Here is a 21545-nt window from a genome sequence, read left to right as displayed (position 1 = left end):
ACTCAGCACAACTTCCAGCTGTGGTCTAATATAATTTTGCTGCTTAAAGAAACTCTTTCTACGACTATAACGTCACTAACAAACGCTTGGGCTGAAACGTGACATTTAACCGAGTTAAATGTAGACTGACTGGTTTACTAGGTACACATGACCAGCCGCTAGCCCTCTCCTTGCTGTTTCGTTTGACAACAAGAGAACGACATGCGCGAATAAGAGTCTTCAGGGCCTTTGTGGCTTCCGTAGCTCAGAGTTTGGCGCGCGACGGAGCGGGTCCTACTGGGATACTGTATTTGTATTTCCTCCTCAGGAGCAGCGTGCGTGTGTGTGTGTGTGTGTGTGTATTCATTCAAAACATGGACCTGAACTTCCAGACATCCACCCTGTCTCTGACTTTGCCGATCTCTTGCCAGATATGTCTCGGAAAGGTAATCTTTGCGTTGTCTTAAAATCGCTTGTGTCTGTTGGCGTTTGAATGTGAAAGTTGTGTTTACTCGAGTTAACCTGTCGCTCAGCTGTGCCGCTGTTGTCGTTGCATTCCAGTTTATTACGACTGAAACTCACGCAGCTGACGTTAGATTCAGATTCTTGAAGTTTTATTTTACGTTCAAGTATCTTTTAAGGAACAGTTAACTCGTGTTTCCACTTGTGCAGGTCAGGCAGCCGGTCATTTGTGCCAACCACCACGTGTTCTGTTCGTCCTGCATGGAAATGTGGCTAAAGAAAGCCAGCCAATGTCCCACTTGTAGAGTCCCCATCACGTCAGAAAACCCATGCAGAGAGATAATCGGTACGTATCTGCACAGACAAACACACACACACACACACACACACACACACACACACACACACACACACACACACACACACACACACACACACACGAGAAGTTTGAGAGGAGAGATAATGTGAGGCTTCTTCCCTTTTTAGAATTACACATTTTATGTTATTCAAACTGCAGGCAAATATGGGCCAAATCATTTGTATTGCTCATATATGACTCAGTTACTGAAAGCCACATGAATTCCAATGTGTTCTCACTTCAAATGCCTACATATTGCGGATGTATATGATCTACAACCCCATGTGCAAGCGACTTAAATTGAGTATTGTTTGTACAATCCTCCTGAAAAACATAAAATTTGAGTCATTTCACCCTGGTAATGTGTTGTAATGGTTGAATGAACATGTCCAAAGCATGCATCCGTGTAGAGCAGAGTAAGACGGCATTAATCTCTAATAAATCATTGTGTTATACAGCCAAAAATCATATTTTTCAAAATAAAAACCCACATGAAACAAATGAAAGCTTCAAGGACAAAGCTGATTGTTTTATTTAAGTTCATCACAGTTCCCTGCATACAAAACTTCCGACCTTTATCTTGTCTTTGAATAAACTTTTCAGTGAAGCTGTTCTTAAAGATTAACTATCTAATTCATGTTTGCTGTAGCGCCGAAGCCTTTTCATAGAATCCGTCTTATAATTAAACAAATACACTATGCACCCGCAATGAAAGTTCATTTACTTTGAAGAATCGGTTAAAGATGTGTCTTGTTGTCAAGTCTGTTTTTCTGTTACCCACCTGTCATGCATTTACAGGAGGCACAAATGAGACTGATCACAGCGATTTTCCATCCATGCGAAAATGTCTTAGAAAAACCAGAGGAGAACTAGTTTTGCGAGAGTATGAGGTATGGGGTCAACATGTATTGTGTTTTCATATTTATCATCATAAAACATAAACACAGACTATATGGTGAACACAGTTAATACGACTTTCAATTCCAGCACCATCACTGAGAGTTTTTTAAGAATGATGCTTTTATTGATTTTATTGATAACTTAGAACATTGATTTTTTTGTACTTATTCCATTAAAGAATTGGCTGACATATTTCCATTGAGCGGTATCTACGGCAGTTAAATCTTGTTTCATATTATAGCCTATTGTCTAGCTTTCAAATGCCAAAAAGGACAACAAGAACAGTGGTGGTGGTTCTCACAAATGATGATATGACGCTCCTCTCAAATCCAACAGGAGGAAATTGAAGGACTCATCAGAGAGAACGAAGACTTGAAAATAAAAAATCAAAGTCTTGAGTCACAGCTGAAGACTGGTTTGGATCCCTGCGACATTAATGTGGTGCAAACAGATGACAAAAAAATTGACCCCTATACGCTGGAAGACTGGACAAACAAGCTGCAAGCAGCGACAGATATTTGTGATAAATTGAAGCTGGACATGGACAGGCTCAAAGAGGTACACAAATTTATACTGTGAATTTTTGAGTCATGTAAAAGTGCAAAGATGGTATTTATTCTCTGTCATCAGTGTATTTAAGTTACTATCAGACAAAACAAGCGCTAAAAAATGTACTCCTTATGAAATATTATACTATGACATAACACAGCAAAAAAAGAAAAATTAACTCGAGTGTAGTTTTCCTTTTCATTCATTGTGTTACATTCTAAACCCAAGGCAAAATGAGGGCTAAGTGTTAGAATGACATACATAAACTAGAACAGCCGTTCAGTGCATACCTTTGCCAAGTCTGAACAATCTTACAATTGACTGTTTAACTAAACCTATTTCATATTGTTGAAAAATTCTTGGATCTGACCCTCCAGTTCAAATCTGCACCAGAGTTCTTGTCTAACTCAAAAGCCCCTCTTTCATTGAAGTTGTGTAGAAATAAATCTAATAATTTGTACAATATGATAACATATCAAAACAAATGACAATGTTGAAGAAAGTTCATCAATTCAGTACTTCATGCATATTTTTTTATTAACAATCACACCAACTTACCAACCAGCAAACTGGAGAGTCCATTAAACAAAGTTGCAGAAAACTACCTGGATCCACACTCTTGTCAGGATCTGCCTCAAAATCCAGTCAGTCTTTTCATATTTCCAGCAACACCTCTAATGATTTTCAGTGATATCTGTTGAGAACTTTGTGAGACATTCTGCTAACAGACAAATGGTGATGGAAACATAACATCCTTTCCAATTGAAATATACATCTTTCAGTAGAAAGGCTGGTTAATGAGGAGCATCGTTGATAATTCTGTATTTGTATCATAACTTGAGTTATTTTGCTACTTGTGGAATAATGCGTACATTCTGCAAATGTGTATCCTCAGACAAATAAGGCATTGCGATCTCAAAATGTTGACCTTGTCCAGGAGAATATGAGATTGAAAGCAGAAGTGGCAAACAGATCACCACAGAAGTAAGTATCTTGTGTTAAAGCTTTATAAATACAACTTTCTATGTCACTGTATGAATAACTTCACCTATGTATTTGCTCTGTCAAGCCCCTAACAAACAAACAACAGTTTTAAAGACAATAATCTGTCCCCAGGTTTGGCCGATACACAGTGGCAGCACTGGAGGCTAAAATCCAGCAGTATGAACGTGATGCAGACCACTTGAAGAGAGCTCTGGAGCGCAGTGACCAGTACATTGAAGAACTGGAGTCTCGGGTCGGAGGGCCTGAGAACCGACGTCCTGTAGTGCATGATGGTTGTAAGAGCAGCAAAGCTGGATCAGAAGCTCTTACTCAGCAACAGAAGATCAACATGATGATAAGAAGCTTGAGTGACAATGAGAGGGGCTCAATCTGCAGTAATCCAGAAGCTGAATATCAATGTTTTTCTAGAAATCACAGTTTCATATGTTTGCCGTCTACGGAGCACAAAGATGTTAGTAAGAATCTGGCAGAGGACTTCAAAGCCATCTCCTCTGAGGCTTTGCCCACCACACCATCCTCTGCCTTCCAGTCCCTGACTCTGAGGAGCCCTGGCGTGCGAGAAAAGAAAGCTGCATTCAAACCGATGTCTTATTTGAGGAAGCTAAATTTTGAAGAATTTCCTAGTCCGAGTAAAAGTCTGACGGAGAACCATTTCAGCAGCCTTGACAAATTCCATAAAGACTTTCCTCTAAGTTCTGATGTTGAACCATCAAAGTCTGTTTTGTGGGGAGGTTGGCAAAGAATTAAATCTGGTGAACCAAGTCCAAGTAAAGAAAGCTCAGTTAAAGGAGCCACATGTGCCAATTTTGTAAGCGATGAGCCTGGAAGTTCTCACATGTCCAGCGAGGCTTCCATGGATGCAGCTTATCTGGACAAAATCTCAGAGTTGGACTCGATGCTGGATGGCGAGAGTTCCAGTAGCAGAGGGTCGCAGCTGTCATTGGCTGCATCCACTCCTGCAGACTTGGATGACACTCTTGTCACGGAACAACCCAGTCAGGATGTCTCGTCAAGCCACGCACCGTGTGACGACACAGACGACTCCTTGAATGACAAAGAGCCTCCAAAAATCTCTTCAGAGGAAGGTTTTGCTACGCATGGATTAGGCAGCGATGCAGAGGTTGACATCCCTGACTGCACAGGTCTTGGAGTATCCTCTCAAAATGATGAATTGTCTTTTGATTTGCTGTTTAATGCATTAGAAGAAAATAAGGCTGGCCACTCTGGCTCTCCAGGTCACATAAATCCCTCTTTCTCCAGCTGCAACGGGAAACCTACAAACACAGCAAAAGATGATTATATGCTGAACATCACCCAGCCAGCAAAGAGAAAGTCTCACAGTCCCTTTAATGTGAGCAGTCCCACCAAACTCTCAAAGCTCACGTGAAGGTTTTGGAATAAACTGAACCTAAGTTCTCACTATAGTGTGACTGCATCAGGATTCACAGCAAAACATGACCAGAACCTTTATACATAATACATGAGTGTGATGTCAGACGTTACTGTCTGTTGTCATTTTGTCTGCTGTAATATTTCGTAAATTGAAAGAAAAAAATGCATGCAAAGTATTCTCGTCAGATGTTTTGCATTGTCTTTTTGACAATTACTGTTCTGATTTAACAACTTTTAAATCTTCATTCGTAGGCAGACAAGAATGACTCTCATGGAAAACAATACCTTGAATAAAATATTGCATTGTAAGACTTTGGAATTAAACTGGTAGAACACTGAAATGATGTGTGTCTCACCCTGCCATTTGTGTGTCTGGTTTGCAGTGCTCTAGTGACATGCAAGTTAGCCTTTCTTATTTACATGGGCTTTGTTGGCCTTTATTTTGTGGTTAATTTTCAACAGTCTAGTAAAATTGGGAATTCAAATAGTATTTTTGTACTTTCCTAATTCTCAGTTTTGTGCTACTGCTCTTGATTAGTTGCACCAGCTTACATTAAACTAATTAATTTGGTGCCATTAAAAGTAGGGAAAGCGTCGTGTTCGTGCAGATGTACACATTAGAGACCTCACACGCGCAATAATTCCATTATACCAGAAAGCACCTTATTTATTATGCAAATTTAACGATATCATATATATTTCACATACCTCTAATCGCTGCATTAAATTTTAATTGGGTAACCGTTGTGGTTTGAATAAATGAAATGTTAATTCATTGGGATTAATTAATTTAGGTAAAGACTGTACAAGGTTACGGTGGTGTATTAAATCAATTTGTTTAGTGCTCATCTGGCGATGATGGACTTTAATGATAAGATTGTGGCGTCATTACTTCTAAGGTTTAAGACAGCGCTAATGCGTCCGTACTACTCCTGCTGTTAAATATTATTGGGACTATGTACTTTGGCGTTACGCGGGAATAACAAAATAGAATAATCTTTAAAAAAAAAAAAAAAAAAAGCCCCACTACGATATATTATAGTAAAAAAACCCCAAGTCTACTAGAATATGCAGCATTATGCCAATGGTTTAACGGCCTCTAGGTAAAGAATAAGGCCTAGAGACACTGGGACCGACGTGGTTCCGTGACTGGATGGAGTGTGTGAGCCCTTTAAAACGCAGTCTCCAGACGCCCTGTGAGCGCTTCTTATCTGTCAGCTTGTTCACGGTTCTGGCAGTTCATGTCTCGCGAGAGCAGCCGAGCACGGAGCTTGACGAGATCTGAGGCGCTCAGGTGTAAGAGCCTCTCATCCCCAGCAGTGGGGAAACAGTAGACAGATAAGTGCGTCTGAGAGACTGCAGGCATCTCTGTGATCTTCGGGCTCAAGGCTGCAACTCGGCGCACTACACAGCGAACTACACGGCATCATTACTGGATAGGCAAAGGATCACTGTTTTTTTTCCAGCTGTAGTAGCCGTTTCTCCCCTTCTTCCGTTGCACTTTAATTGGAGAAGCTCGCCAAGATGATGTCCATGAACAGCAAACAGCCGCACTTCGCGATGCATCCCTCTTTACCCGAGCATAAGTACACCACCCTGCATTCCAGCTCAGAAGCTATTAGAAGAGCCTGTCTACAAACTCCACAGGTAAATTAATCACGGAAACTTTGACTTTTGTCCTATTTTGTGCCTCGGCTGTATGTTGCGCTGATCCCGTGCGTAATACGATTTGCTCCAAGGCACACACAGTCAATACGCGCGCTTAACGCTTTTTTTTTTTCATGTATTCTACAATCAGTGGAAGAATCTTCTCTTTGAAAGGACAGTCAGAAAATGAATGACTTTATTGTTTTTGTGTTCTGTTTTACTTCCTGCGTATTAGGGAATACTTTGGCTGTGTTAAAAGTCCCGATTGATGCATATATTTATATTTTCCCTTTATCGAATATCTTAATTCATATTTCTTCTCCGTGTCTCTCCCCCTTTCTTACCCATGTCGGACGCATCCATTCCTCCATCCCCCCTTCCTTCTGATTTTCACTCTCGCAGCTGCAGAGTAACATATTTGCGAGTTTGGATGAGACCCTCCTGGCCCGGGCTGAGGCTTTGGCTGCCGTGGACATAGCTGTGTCCCAGGGCAAGACACACCCGTTCAAGCCCGACGCCACCTACCACACGATGAACACCGTGCCATGCTCATCGACATCCACTGTTCCACTGGCCCACCATCATCATCACCATCACCACCACCACCACCAGAACCTGGAGCCCCCGGACATCATGGACCACATCAGCTCCTCGTCCCTCACTCTCATGTCCAGTGCGCACGACGGGACCGGCGGAGGAGGTGGCGGGGCCGGCGGAGGTGGCGGTGGCGGGATCATCTCCACGTCCCATCCGCACTCTCACATGCACGGCTTGAGTCACCTCTCGCACCAGGCTATGAGCATGAACTCTCCTCTCACACACCACGGGCTCTTACCGGGTCATCACGGGGGGAGTCAAGGCGGTCCAGGGCTCACAAACGCCGGACTCCCCTCCATCAATGACTCGGACACAGACCCAAGGGAGCTGGAGGCGTTCGCAGAGAGATTCAAGCAACGGAGGATCAAGCTGGGGGTCACCCAGGCGGACGTAGGAGGTGCTCTCGCTAATCTCAAAATCCCTGGCGTGGGTTCACTGAGTCAAAGTACAATTTGTCGATTCGAGTCTTTAACTCTCTCCCACAACAATATGATCGCGCTAAAACCTATCCTCCAGGCCTGGTTGGAGGAGGCCGAGGGGGCCCAGAGGGAGAAAATGAGCAAACCTGACATTTTCAACGGAGCGGAGAAGAAACGCAAGAGGACCTCCATAGCGGCCCCCGAAAAGAGGTCTTTGGAGGCTTACTTCGCCGTTCAGCCGCGGCCGTCGTCCGAGAAAATAGCAGCTATAGCTGAAAAGTTGGACCTGAAAAAAAATGTGGTGCGAGTATGGTTTTGCAACCAAAGACAGAAACAGAAAAGGTTGAAATTTTCCGCTTCTCACTGATGGGAGGTGAGAGGAGAGGAGAAAAGAAAAAGAAAAGAAAAGGGAAACCTTAAAGTTGTGTGACTGAATTTGGGGACCAATGGACACCAAGACACACATTTTCAGTCTTTTTGTCTCCAGCGATTTTACACGTTGGTGCACAATGGGCTCTAGATACCCATTTTACGAGGCTTCATATATCTTTTTTAATTTTCACGTTATCGGTGAATGTGAAGTATGCAAATAACAGATTTACACAAAAATTTCGCTCAGTTGTTTCGAGGGAAAAGTTTAGCGTCGTCGACATTGCCTTTTCAAACATGTGGAAAGAAGTAATTTGCTTGATACTATAGCGAGTTATTTTCTCCGAAATAGGCCTATTATTTGAAGTATAGCCATTTACGAATTACCTCATTGATTGTTGAACTGGTGTTTTTCGGTTTGATTTTTTTTGTCGTTGTTGATACAGAATTAATCTCTTTAATTTATTCATCTGTTCATTATTCTTTGGAGGCTGCTATAATTTAGTTCGCAAATCTTTACGACTGAAAAAAAAACAAAAGAAAACAAAAAGAAACTGTAGGCCTGCATGAAATCCTAATTCACGGGCAGAAATTGAGCCTATGTAGGCTGTCACATCTAGAGATATATTTATTTTTAATTTGCACAAAATACCCTTTATGTTTATATGTCGGTTATATATGTCGAAATGGTTTTGTATATACAGACGTCACGTTGTCCCTAATCAGAGGTGAGCTCCGGGGTTTTTTGGGGAATAAATTACAAGGTTTATCGACACCATTGGTATGATAAGAAAACTTTCAGATCCAGAATGATCGAGAGCCTTGTCTTCTTAATTAAGGAGAAAAAACCCCCGAAGTTCTTCTTTCACGTGTTTCAGTTTGCAGTGCAAACGCTCTATGCATTGGAAAAAGAATCACTGCGTACAGTAGAGCTGTCTACTTATGTTGTGGATGGTGTAAGTCACTGTTAAATGCCTGTTTTCACATTACGATCACCACGTTGTTTGTCGTGTTAATTGTTACGGAAACGTTGTGTAAGTAATATTTTACTTTGTGCACAAGTATGTTCACCAAACTGCAGCGACATGTGCATCATGGAGAAATGTCCCACTGTCTCCTTCCTTCTCGCACATCTTCTCCTCTGTTGTCCTCTTACTTTTATTGGTACTAGCCTATTCATCCTGTAAGCCAAATTCAACAGGGAGGTGTGTTCCAGCAATCTTCTAATAAATTGAAGAAAGAAAGCTATGTTTGTTTTCTGGTTGTGAATGGGCACACAATAATTGTGACGCGTCAGTTATGGGCGTGATGTTTAAACGCGCAATTGTGGTCACAACTTAATATAAAGAGTTGATACAATCTAATTATAGGCTTTAAGCTTGTTTTTTTGTCCTAACCATTTTGTCTTATTTTGTTTGTATACGTTCATCTAAAATGTTGGTTGATCGAAATAATGATTGTTTTCTTTTTCAAAGTTGGTCTATCTTGTATTTTTTGTATATTGAAGCAAATTGCAAACCATAACAAATTTTAGGAAATGAAAAAAAACATAACAACCCCCCCCCCCAAACAAATCGCAGGCCTTTGTCTGAGTTCAAACTGTATTGTTCTTAATTATTTATGTTCAATACACTTACGTACAAATTGTGTAAACTAATGAAAGCAGACAAAAACTACAATAATTATAATAATAATAATAATGATTGCAATAATATTCTCATAAAAATAATATATTTTTGTAAACGGATATTAACTAACTTTGTAAAATAATTCGTATGATGTGTTTTAAAGTCATCTACAATTTTTTCCACACATGAATGATCATTTGCATGTGTGAAATTATTCCAGCTTTGGCCTTATTAATCAACGCCAAACGAAATGTCACAGCAGAGACGGAATATCCTGACAACGAAGAGACAAAATGAGAGTCAGAAGAAATTAGAGAAAAGTTAATTTTTTTTACGAACATACATCCATTATATTCCAAGTATTACACGCAGGTGGGCCTGCTTTCAAATATTTTTGTGTAACCTCACTTTTTTTCAGCTGTCATTAAAAAAACTAATTTTCAGGCGGGGTTAATACAATATTAATCATGGTTTGCCGATATAAAATGCAATATTTCCAGATCGCTACATCTTCCTTTTCAGGGAGAAGCAGGCAGATAAAGACGCCGCGCTTGAACTGCAGATAATTCAGTTCCTTAATATTTTTGTATTGCTTTTGGCCATATGGACAGAAGAGTGAAAGACTCCTTATCGTGAGGGAGTAAAACATTATACTGTATTTTGATTTTTTTTAAATTTATCAATACCGTTTTTTATCTATCTATCTATCTATCTATCTATCTATCTATCTATCTATCTATCTATCTATCTATCTATCTATCTATCTATCTATCTATCTATCTATCTATCTATCTATCTATCTATCTATCTATCCATTCATCCCTCGCTCCCTCCTCCCTCCCTCTCTCCATCCCTCCCTCTCTCCATCCATCCATCCATCCATCCATCCGTCCGTCCGTCCGTCCGTCCATCCATCCATCCATCCATCCATCCATCCATCCATCCATCCATCCATCCATCCATCCATCCATCCATCCATACGCACCATACGCACCACATGGCAATAATTTCAGCACCACGAACAGTTCCGCCGGCGGATTGAAGAGTAATGCATTATTGAAAGCCTATATCAAACAGCTCTGGGGTGCTGTCTCTCTGCACAAGGGCTCTGGATGAAGTCGGACTGTCTGCCTGCACAATAACCTCTAATATGTTAATGGCTGTAGGGGATGCCTGAGGTACCGTCCCCAGCTGCCTCGCCTACCATATGTCAGCCCTTTACGACAGAGTCCTCTATTAATCAGGGGGATATTTCATCAGTAACTTCACCGATATCATAACCCTTAAAGCTCCATCAATAGCAGGTCTCAGCATCACCGGATGGTATTGCTACAGTTTTAGCCAGGGCCCGAAAGGGACTCCCCACTTGTTAATGTTCAAATAATTCTTGCCTCCCCCACCCCCCCCATCAACCTTATTTCATCCTTTGGGTGTTCCGTCTGAGCCAATTATAGCATTGGAAAAATACTTAAATTCCCAGTACAGGACATTAAATCGATAAATAATAAACGTTTATGTTAACAATTCGTTTAGCTGAAAAATTACTTATTATTATTATTATTATTATTATTATTATTATTATTATTATTATTATTATTATTATCATCCCGTCTCACGCACATTGATGACTTTCTCTCCATCGTCATTCATAGGCCGCAATGGATTAATCATGAAGCCGACCAAAGGATCTCATAACTTAATTCCTTCAGGCTACTAGTCGGGAGAGTAATTAATCTATACCGTGCATGTAAATAAAAGGAAATTGGATTCCTGACAGACGAGATGAGGGAGTCTCTGACACCACATCGCGAAACACTGATTTCTGCGCACGTTAACGTAACGCAGGCGCTCTAATTTACGAGCTCACGACTTTTCACTATAGCTCTAAGCGGAAGTGAGTGGGCCCGTCCTAAACGCAGCTGTTAGGCGCTCAGGTTAAGATTGATTAGATCATTAGAATTACAACATTACAGACTGAAGTAAAAAAAAAAAAAAGAAACAGCACGCGAATACCGAGTTGATTCATTTCGTTGAATTGACGCACCTTGTTCTTGTCCTTGTTTTTGACATTGTTCTACTCTTGCAGTATCTTAAAACAATACAAAAAGAAGAAGAAGAAGAAGAAGTAATAAGAGGTCTCATCGAGGGGCTCCGTTGATCTAACAAAGCGCAGGAAGGTTGGCCTTTGGACGGAAATGTCAAACCGGGGATGTGGATGGGTAGATCCCCCAGATCTGCACTCATTTCCCACTTATATTTGCTCAGTAATCCGCTGTGGCAGCCCTTCATCGCCCGGGACCGGGTTTGAGAGGCAATGCTGTTGACACAGGGGTATATTTCAATCACACAGGGTTCAGAGTCAGACGAGCAACTTATTTGTCTAATAAATCCGTCATTTAGTAAGAAAAATATTTGATCTTGAGGGGCTGACCTCTTGTCATGTAGCTAGTGAGGGATTGAAAAATGGGCAGGTTTCCTTCATGGATATGCAGGTAGCTTGTATTATAAAAAGCAAAATTAAAATTCCTATTTTCATGCAGCACAAAAAGATCAAAGTCTGCCAGCACATGTTTTGTATTGAATATTTTACTGACAAATAATCACACATGGAAGAAACCTAAATTATTTTATGTAGTTTGAAGGAGAATTTGAGGACAAAGCAATTCAATAATTAAAAGGAAAACAGAATTGTTAAAATATTTCTTTCAGAATATTCAAAACTATCTGATTATTTGGAGATAGCAAAGGCTAGAATGAACTTCTGTGTTGTAGATTTAAGATTAAGCATAAAGCAGGGCTCAGAGAAGATATGATTTCCCAAGTGTAATTTCCTTTGAGAGGAGAGCTGAAACTTATTTCATTGTAGAGAGAGTTAAAAATTTAATTGCAAAGCAAGTTGGACAGTACCACATACTTTGATTTTGGAAACAAATAAAATGAGCTAGCCAATGATAGCAGCCTTAATTAGAGTGCAATATCATCCAAATTAGTTGAACATCTGAAGTCTTTACAGTGCCAAAGTGACATTTTTGGTACTTTATAGAATTTCATTACAGACAACAGTCCAGTAACTGCAGTGTGCCACTTCAATCTGTGAAATAAAAACTGTCCCTAAAGCTGCTCATTTACTCTGCTTCAGCTCTCTAAGTACACTAGCTGCTGCAGTTTTAAAACCTCTCTTTAACTCCCTTCAATCCAGAGGGTTAGATGAATCTGAATGTATTGTTGTAAACTTCATTAAATGTTCCACATTGGACAGGACTCCAATCTCAACTACACTAAAGCAAACAAACACACACCTTATATGTTGAAACTACCCAAGAGCCATTTTGCAGTTTTATTTTGAAGACCTAGGTACTTGTTTCAGTCTTTTTGTAGGTCATTATTGAGCATTCATGCCACCCACAGCTACAAACAGCACTTTTCATAGCAGTTGTTGAATTTACAGCTTTGGACAGGTATGATGTCTAACCATGAAATTTATTGTTTTTGCACAAATAACTGTTTTTAATTCCTCAGTCATAATTTCATTTTAAGGTTTACATTATATAATTTAACTCCAAGTCTGTCCTCCTGTGTGGAAAAAGTGAAAAAAAATTCTCTTCTTTTCTAAGATGATGATGTGTCAAAGCTTTGCCCAAATATTTGACATCCACCCTGATAAAGTGCAGCATTAAATCATCAAAGGGCTTGTGATGCTGGTTTGTTGTGGGATGTTGTACTGTAATAAAAAAAAAAAAAAAGGCTACATATTGTCAACCAAATGTCACTTCATGCTAAATCTGTCCTACTACCTAAATGCCATTTACGTCTCAAGTCCTGCCTCTCAAGAGCCATCAGTACCTGGGGCAGAGCGCACTTTGAACCCTCGTATTGAACCCATTTCCCTGTTGCCATTGACCACACGTGCCTCAGACAGACGACATGCAATGATGCGAGGGGCGCAAAACTGGAAACAGAAGGCAGTGCAACACCAAATAAGGAGATTCTGCCATCAAACTAAGAAAAGGGAAGTAAAATTTAAGTTATGCATCAAACCTCTTAGCAGTTAACCAAAACATAGCTGTAGTTTCATGTCAGCTAGAGAAAAACATCTTTTGTTGTCATGAATTACAATATATCATGATCAGCTTATTTAATTGTTATATAAAATCTAAGAAAAAAAAAATCAACCTAAATTGTCTTAAACCAGAAGTGTGGAGAACTAAGCCTAACCCATTGTTTTCAATCTTTCAGAAAAAAGGGGGAATTACATCCGCACACATACAGTATATTAAAGCTGAAGAAACACTTTAGTGATCTTATCCTTTGACCTTGGTGATGACCTTCATACTCACCTTACTGTGCAACCCTGAAAGTTTTACTTGTCAGCCTGATGCTGAGTTTAATCTGAAGTTTTCAATAAAAGCCTTTATATATGAATCTACAGAGAAAATGGCCTTCCTTTGGTTTTATTGCTCCCAAGGATTCAAATATTTCCTCAGTCGTCCTTTGGGATGAACTACACTTTTTAAATTTCTAATTTACAATAAATTATTTGTCATATTACAAAACTATATTCTCAGTGCGATACTAGAAATGTGATTCAAATACCAAGACCCTTGCTAACTGCTATATTATGATGGCGTTAAACTTATAAATGCTCTTACGTGATAGAGTAAGCCTAAATTACGATACTTTATACTTATTACTGAATACAATAATATGTGCTTTTGTATAAACATGTATATAACATGCTGTTTTTCTTTGGGGGCCCTTCATGTGGCCGAGAGAGGCCAGTCCCCCCATCAGTAGATATTGAATATCTTCCTCTGTACACATGGACTCCTATAATGAGGAGAGTGTCGGCCACCGTTTGCCCGCCGACACGCCATCAAATATTCATCACTGTTGATTAAACAGCCAGCAGCTGCCGATCGGCCGGGTGTCAAATTTGTATCCAGCTACCTCTCTACACCCAGCCTGAATACAATGAAATGGGGACTGAAATCATGCATGAAATAATATAGCAATGTAAAGTGGAAGTTCACTCTGTGTGTGTGTGTGTGTGTGTGTGTGTGTGTGTGTGTGTGTGTGTGTGTGTGTGTGTGTGTGTGTGTGTGTGTGTGTGTGTGTGCGTGTGTGTGTGTGTGAGAGAGAGAGAGAGAGAGAGAGAGAGAGATAAGGTGATAGGATATCACTTGCACTGTAAAAATCTAGTGGGGCTTAACGTTTCCGTCCTGTGACCATCAGCTAGAATGGCAGAAAGAAAACTGTGAAAGAGAAAGAGAGAGAATAAGACTGAGAACGAGAGAGGGGGGTTACTGTGAGGCACGTTAAATATTTCATGAGATGTTGGAGTGAAGAGGAAAGAGTGCCCAGGAAGGTTGGTTCAACTCATTTGCTGAACTCAGACTGAGAAGCATGGGGAACAAATGTTGATGCAGTTCTACACACACACACACACACACACACACACACACACACACACACACACACACACACACACACACACACACACACACACACACACACACACACACACACACACACACACACACACACACACACACACACACACACACACACACACAATGGCTGAATAGTTACTCGATTGAAGGTTACTGACAATTCAAATAGAAGTACAATAATAACATGCCTGTCAACCCCCCCCCCCCTTCTGAAGATGTAAACTCCACTGGGCTACGACTTTACAGCTCATTTAGCAAGACAACAGAAGTCTAATTTGATGATTCATGGCCGTTTGGTGTTTTGCTCCTGACGTGGTAAACACACACATATGCACATGTGCGCGCACGCACAGACACACACAGACACACAGACACACAGACACACAGACACACACACACACACACACACACACACACACACACACACACACACACACACACACACACACACACACACACACACACACACACACACACACACACACACACACACACACACACACACACACACACACACACACACACACACAACCCTGATGCTATGTGACACAACAAATACTGACTATATGCATCCCCAAATCAATTTACCTTCATAGGACAAAACAAAAAGTCTAAGTTATGTTCATCCCTGGAGATAAATTATACACCTTGGACACAAAGAACACATTTATTCATTCATCTTCCGAACTGCTTTATTATAGCCGTAGCGGGTCACGGGTAGCTGGAGCCTATCCCAGCTGGTCTAGGGCGTGAGACGGGGCAAACTCCAGGTGCGACCCCGGTCCGCCTGGGAGCGACACAGAAAACTAAGAAATCCTAAACTTTTCTTAATGTAAACTGATGAGCCAAAACATAAATTTCTTCATTTTGCCAAGATATAAAAGAATTGAAAAGAAAAATGTTCTCACATTAGCAGAAAGGGAACTTGCAAATTTCTTTAAGAGATGACTCAGCAAACAAATCAATCATCGGATAAGTGGGGATTAAACATATTGATTGACTAACTGGGTAATAGACTGATTCTTTTAGCCTTAAATCCCAGAACCTTACACTAGGCCTGGGCTGGGAATAAAGGCTTAGAGGTAAGTCTGGAAGCAGTCTGTCAAATAAATGATCCATCTTTGATATCCCATGTTAAAAGCATTCTCATGTCACTAAAAGCGGTGACATTATTCTTCCTACAAATATTTACACATTTTAAAACAAATAACATCAGTATTCAGTCAAAACTAAACCATCTATTGCATGTTCAGGGAATTGGGAATGTTTTAGAAAACCATACAAAAATCAACATTCTGAAGAGGAAACAACCACATAAGAGAGTACAAGAGGGAGACAAAAAGACAGCTCAGTTTACTGGCCATTGATTGTCTCTATTTGATCTTATTAGTCTCTTGTTACTAGGACTGGAATATCATCCTCTAGATCTCCTTACTGAAATATCCAATGCAGTTGACACAGTTGTCAGATCAGGATCTTAACCTGTGTGTTGCCAGTTGGATGGTCAGCAACCCATAAAGATGACAAGTGCTGCACCAAGTGATCACGTAACTGAAAAGTCTCCTTTTCTGAAGCTGTGCGAATGTGTCCAGTATGAAAAAAGAAAACAGGAAAAAGTTTGATGATATATTGCTCAAGGGCATTTCACCAAGATGCCTTGACTTCTCAGGTATCAGGACAATCTATTAAATCCAATAGACTTGCTGCTGCTGCAGCCTTACGTCACTGTTATACCACTCTAAAAACATTCTGTATTAATCGTGATCATGCCCGAGAGACACCCACAGAGTGCCTGCAGGATCCTATGTTAGATTTCAGTAATTTCTGACAGTTTTCATCAATACCACATGTTCTTACATTGATTGTCGAGTTCTCAGCGTCCTGACTTCACACCTCGTAGGTCACACAGTGCGAAATCAACTCTTCCTTTTATTACTCAGGGGACTTCATTGGCCCAGCAGAAGATTGTTAGCTTTGACAGGTAGAGCCAGAGTCAGCTTTGACAAAGTACTGATTAGCCTGTCACTCTGAATGCAGGAAAGCCACCACCTATGTAAAATTCACTCAATGACTCCCCATGAGTCAGATAGATGGCATACTGAATGCTCCACATCACTGATAGAGATTCACATGATAAATTATGCTTGAGTCAGAAGTCACACTGATGGATCTGTCCTAATGTTTCAGAGCTTGGTTTATGGTTAGTAACTACCTAATTAATTAATAAATAAGCAAAAAACTAAATTCTACGAATAATCAAATTGTTCTCAAAACCATCTTCGAGAGTGGTTAAAACTGACCTTGTAATGAAATGTCCTGCAGTTTTTTTGGGCAAAATCTGCCCAATGTCCGATTCAACTTCAGACTTCAATTGCTGTCCTATATCTGCTGTCAGGTTGATTTTTTGGATGTCTAGGTAACCATGTGTGCCATTTTTGAGGTCCACAAAAGAACATGTATGTTCACAAGCAGTAAAAAACACACTCTTGTACCAATTTTAGTGAAGGTTTGAGTACAATGTGACAGACAGATATAAACACCTAGTTTTTAACAAAGACCTCATTTAAAAATTAAGGTTGATTTTATTCGGCATGCTCGCAGACTATTTAACAGAGGTCTTCTTAAGAAAATAGAGATAAGCTTAAAATGCAAAATAAACATAAATTGAATGTAGCACGGCGATGCACTGGTGATGCATTTGGGGGAGTACCCCCTCTCCCTCGTAGCTTGCTTGGATAGACTTCATAACCTGCAAAGTTGAAAAAAGGGCTGAAAATGAAACGATTAAGGTCTTCTTGACTTCAAGACAATGGATGGATGGATGGATAGGTGGATGGTTTCATCTAACATTAGCACATTAGCTCACTAAACTTACTCACCAAATCTGTTAATTTAACATCTGCACTGTGTCACTAAAATAATACCAGCTTCTTAATTTAATGTTTGTGAGCCAAGTTGCTCATTAAATGTTAACTTCTTAGCTCTCTGAACTAATTTCACCACCCTGGACCTAATAATGAATTGGTGATTGCCGCACACCACTTTAACTTTATATCAAACACTAGATATCTAGTGTGTCACATCCAAGTCATCTCTTGTACCACTTATTCTTATTTAAAATGGTCATTGTAGCTGGTTGACTACAAAAATGGTAGAAATGCCTAACACAATAAAATAGCACATTTCGTTTGCAGCTTAACATTTGCCTAAGGAAAGCAAAGCAGGTGAAAATGGCAGTAATTAAAAAGTGCCTTGCATTGGTGAGATGTGGGTTGTTTAAATTGTTGATATAGATATTTTGTTGAAGGAACACTGAATGCTACTAAATTTTAAATTGCAAGGCCCAGCATCCCTGGGCTTTCCTTCTCTGGTTAATTAGTTGACCTAAACTACTTTTTAGGCACAATTTTTCTCTCTGTTTCAAATTTCTTTAGATAATAATGTGATGGTGAAGGGGGGTAGTACTTAATTAAATTTTTTAAAGAAAGTGGTAAAGCTCAAACAATCGATTTGTGTACAAGCTGAAGGAGTAAGTCTAATATACTATTTTCTTACTGACTAATTGCCCTATGGGGTAATTTACCTGAAACGAACTTACTTGCTTGAAATCGAAGGGGATTTCCTTTGTTTTACATCATTAAAAGTTGAGAAATACATTTACAGGTCACAAATTGATGAATATATTACATATGTTATTGTTTTTAAAATCTACTTTTAATATTTTAGTTGAAGACTTTTGATAAAACTTTGATACACATCATGTAACAACAAACTTGTGGAAGACCCATATTATGCTTAAACTGGTCATAACTGCGGTGCACTGACGTCGCGCCCGGAGTTTCCCCCGCCTCACGCCCGAAGCCAGCTGGGATAGGCTCCAGCTCCCCATGACCCACGACACCGGACAAAAGCAGTAAAATGGATGGATAAATTCTCATCCGCAGAGCGGGCTCAGTGGTCGGGCTGAGCCTGGACTATGTGGATATGCTTCTGGAGAGCAGGACCATGTCTAAAGTTAAGGCCATCATGAACAACACCAGCCACCCCCTACACACCACCTTCTCCCAGCAGAGAAGCACCTTCAGCTGCAGACAGCGCCTCCACAGAGAGGCTGAGGTACTCCTTCGTGCACTGTGCCATCAGGGGGTACAATGACTCTCTCAGGAGGAGTGGGGGGGGGGTGGCGAGGTCAGCACGGGGTTGAATGGATTTAATTTAATTTAATTTAATCTAATTTTATACTGTTTATATTTTTTAATTTTATACTGTTTTATATTTTAATTTAATTTTATACTGTTTATATTTTAATTTAATACTGTTATATTTTTAAAATTTTATACTGTTTATATTTTAATTTGATAGTGTTTACATTTTAGTTATAGTTTAGTATATAAGTCCTGTTAGTGCTGCATGTGTCTGTTAGTGTAGTGTATGTCTTGTGGTATGTCCTGAGATGTCAGTGTTTCTTTTTGTTCTGGTGTTTATTCAGTATTTTTCGTTATGTAATGCCTGAGCAGTGGATATGTACAATTTCCTCTGGGATTAATAAAGTATCTATCTATCTATCTATCTATCTATCTATCTATCTATCTATCTATCTATCTATCTATCTATCTATCTATCTATCTATCTATCTATCTATCTATCTATCTATCTATCTATCTATCTATCTATCTATCTATCTATCTATCTATCTATCTATCTATCTATCTATCTATCTATCTAAATGAATGGTCATAACAGATACACACTGATGGACAGGTGTCAGAGTTACATGACTTTGTGTGACAGAGACCACATTCCAAAACAGAACGGCACTGTCTTGGAGTAACCAACTGACAGTGGACAGCAGACAGATTAACTCAAATTTAAAAAAATAAAAATAAAAATATTGTACATATATTTTATATATATGCAAATAAATTAACATATTCAAAAGGATCACTCATTCATGCAGAACATTGAGTTTGCGGATCCTAAGAATAGCTAGAACTTCAACACATCCTTTACCTCAAACCTCAGTGGACCAGACTACTGTTGATACCTCCTCTAATTACAGTGATTGACTGTTGTGCAATACTATCTGTCTGCCCCCCCCCCCACCCTAGCTACACCCTACAAGTCACCCTGTCCCACACAGTCAGGATCCAAATTTTACCCACTTATTGACCAATGTGACAAATGGTTTGGCAGAGGCTGGGAGGGCGGGGCAGCAGTGTGGGGAGAGGGGAAGGTGAGGAGATAAAGTGTACCACTGAATAATTCAGAATGAAAACACCAAGAAAATCGATCATGAGGCTAAAATCTGATATTAACAGCAAATAACACCATAATGTTCACTTGCAGTTGAGGGTGTATTTGTGTACCAAAAAGAAACAGTAAAAGTTACAGAGACAACTATTTTAAGTTCTGCAATGTTGATCAAGCTCACTCAGGGAGCTCACGTTGCTTTTGTTTTATTACCTAACCCCCCCCCCCCAGCTGTGCTGAAGTGTAATGATCTCAATGATAGTCAAGACACTTACGAGTTGCTAACTAATTAGTGCTACATTGTATTTTATAATTGGCTATCATGGGCCTTTATTGGTCAATTACCCATTCAAATCAAGTGATTCAGCCAAATGTAACGATCTTATTATTACTCAATTAAAACAAATGCTCTCTGTGGTGGGGGGTTTGTGAGGGAGAGGGATGTGTGGGAGTCAGGGCAGGCTCCAGATTCCCAGTATATCATCAGGTAATTAATATTTTCATTAACTCACTCTGTGTTGAGCTGCGACCTGCCTCTGATCATTTCATTTCCTCTCCATGGGTTCGATACTGTAGTGGCTCCATAATTAGTTTGATTTATATCTGGCCCTGTAATGAAGGAGAGCCCTCATTCCTTTCCTCTTCCATTTGCTGGGCACTGCTGCACCCCTCGCGAGCTTCTAATATCCGATAAATACACTGGGCTGTGCTCCATGAAAGGACTAAGCCCCTGTGTATGGAGACAACTCATGAACAAGAAACAGAGACATGGCTTGTGAAAAATTCACACTGTGGTCTTTGAGGGATAGAGTCAGGACTTGCATGTAACATGGCAAGGAAACAAGGCTTATTAAAGATTGAAGCTTTCATACATGATTCTTTTCTGTCTCAAGACTGAAATTCTTGGTACGGTGCACCAAAACCATAGGGATTAAGAGAAATGCAGTGTAGGAACATACTGACAGGAAGTCAAAGGTTTCAAAGGCCTCTGGAGGATGTGCTCTATGTTAATAGTTCATGATCAGTGCCAACTATAAGGTCTCTGGGTGATTAACAACAAAATCCAGATCTTAGTAGATGGCAACAACTCTCATAAATTCTGACCGTAATAAGCAGCTATGATAGGTGCCCCCCCCCCTTTTTTTTTTTTTACTACTTAATGCACATAATGTAATACACTTTATGGGTGTTATTTCTTTGGTGGCTTTACACTCAGCAGGGTAACACACTAGTGCACATGAATGATTTCAGCATTAATAATGCTCGATTGATTATTGTTCTGCTGTTTAAAGGTGAAGATTTCTGAGCAGCAGGGGAGAGAGAGGCCTGTGCGACTCACTGAAGGCCTGATTTACATTTTGAAAAGTGCACTACATTCCCTGGGGTTTGCCTATCGTTTTCAGTCAATACTGACTGAACTTTCTTTGTTGTGGAAAACTCTCCAGTCATTTACACACAGGTTGCTTTATGGCAGCTTCACTTTTTTTTTGTTTTTTTTAAAACTGCTTGTGTGCAGTTGAAATCATGTCCAAATCTACAG

At 40.0% G+C, this 21545-nt stretch overlaps 2 protein-coding genes across 2 annotated transcripts; both read left to right on the top strand.

Annotated features, from left to right (window-relative positions):
- The first annotated feature begins 302 nt into the window (after positions 1-302).
- Positions 303-4975, top strand: obi1 (ORC ubiquitin ligase 1). Its single transcript, XM_068319206.1, has 6 exons — positions 303-425; positions 652-787; positions 1598-1689; positions 2036-2257; positions 3144-3232; positions 3365-4975. Exons 1-6 carry the CDS (start codon positions 354-356, stop codon positions 4638-4640), a joined length of 1887 nt encoding a protein of 628 aa, XP_068175307.1. The 5' UTR covers positions 303-353; the 3' UTR covers positions 4641-4975.
- Positions 4976-6169: 1194 nt separating this feature from the next.
- On the top strand, positions 6170-7675 carry pou4f1 (POU class 4 homeobox 1). Its single transcript, XM_068319193.1, has 2 exons — positions 6170-6292; positions 6695-7675. The coding sequence occupies exons 1-2, from the start codon at positions 6170-6172 to the stop codon at positions 7673-7675; spliced, it is 1104 nt and encodes a 367-aa protein (XP_068175294.1).
- The last annotated feature ends 13870 nt before the right edge of the window (positions 7676-21545 follow it).

Source organism: Antennarius striatus, chromosome 1 (genome assembly GCF_040054535.1).
Source record: "Antennarius striatus isolate MH-2024 chromosome 1, ASM4005453v1, whole genome shotgun sequence".
Taxonomy (NCBI): domain Eukaryota; kingdom Metazoa; phylum Chordata; class Actinopteri; order Lophiiformes; family Antennariidae; genus Antennarius; species Antennarius striatus.
The sequence above is the reverse complement of the archived record's forward strand: the minus strand, read 5'-3'. Positions and strand labels throughout refer to the sequence as shown.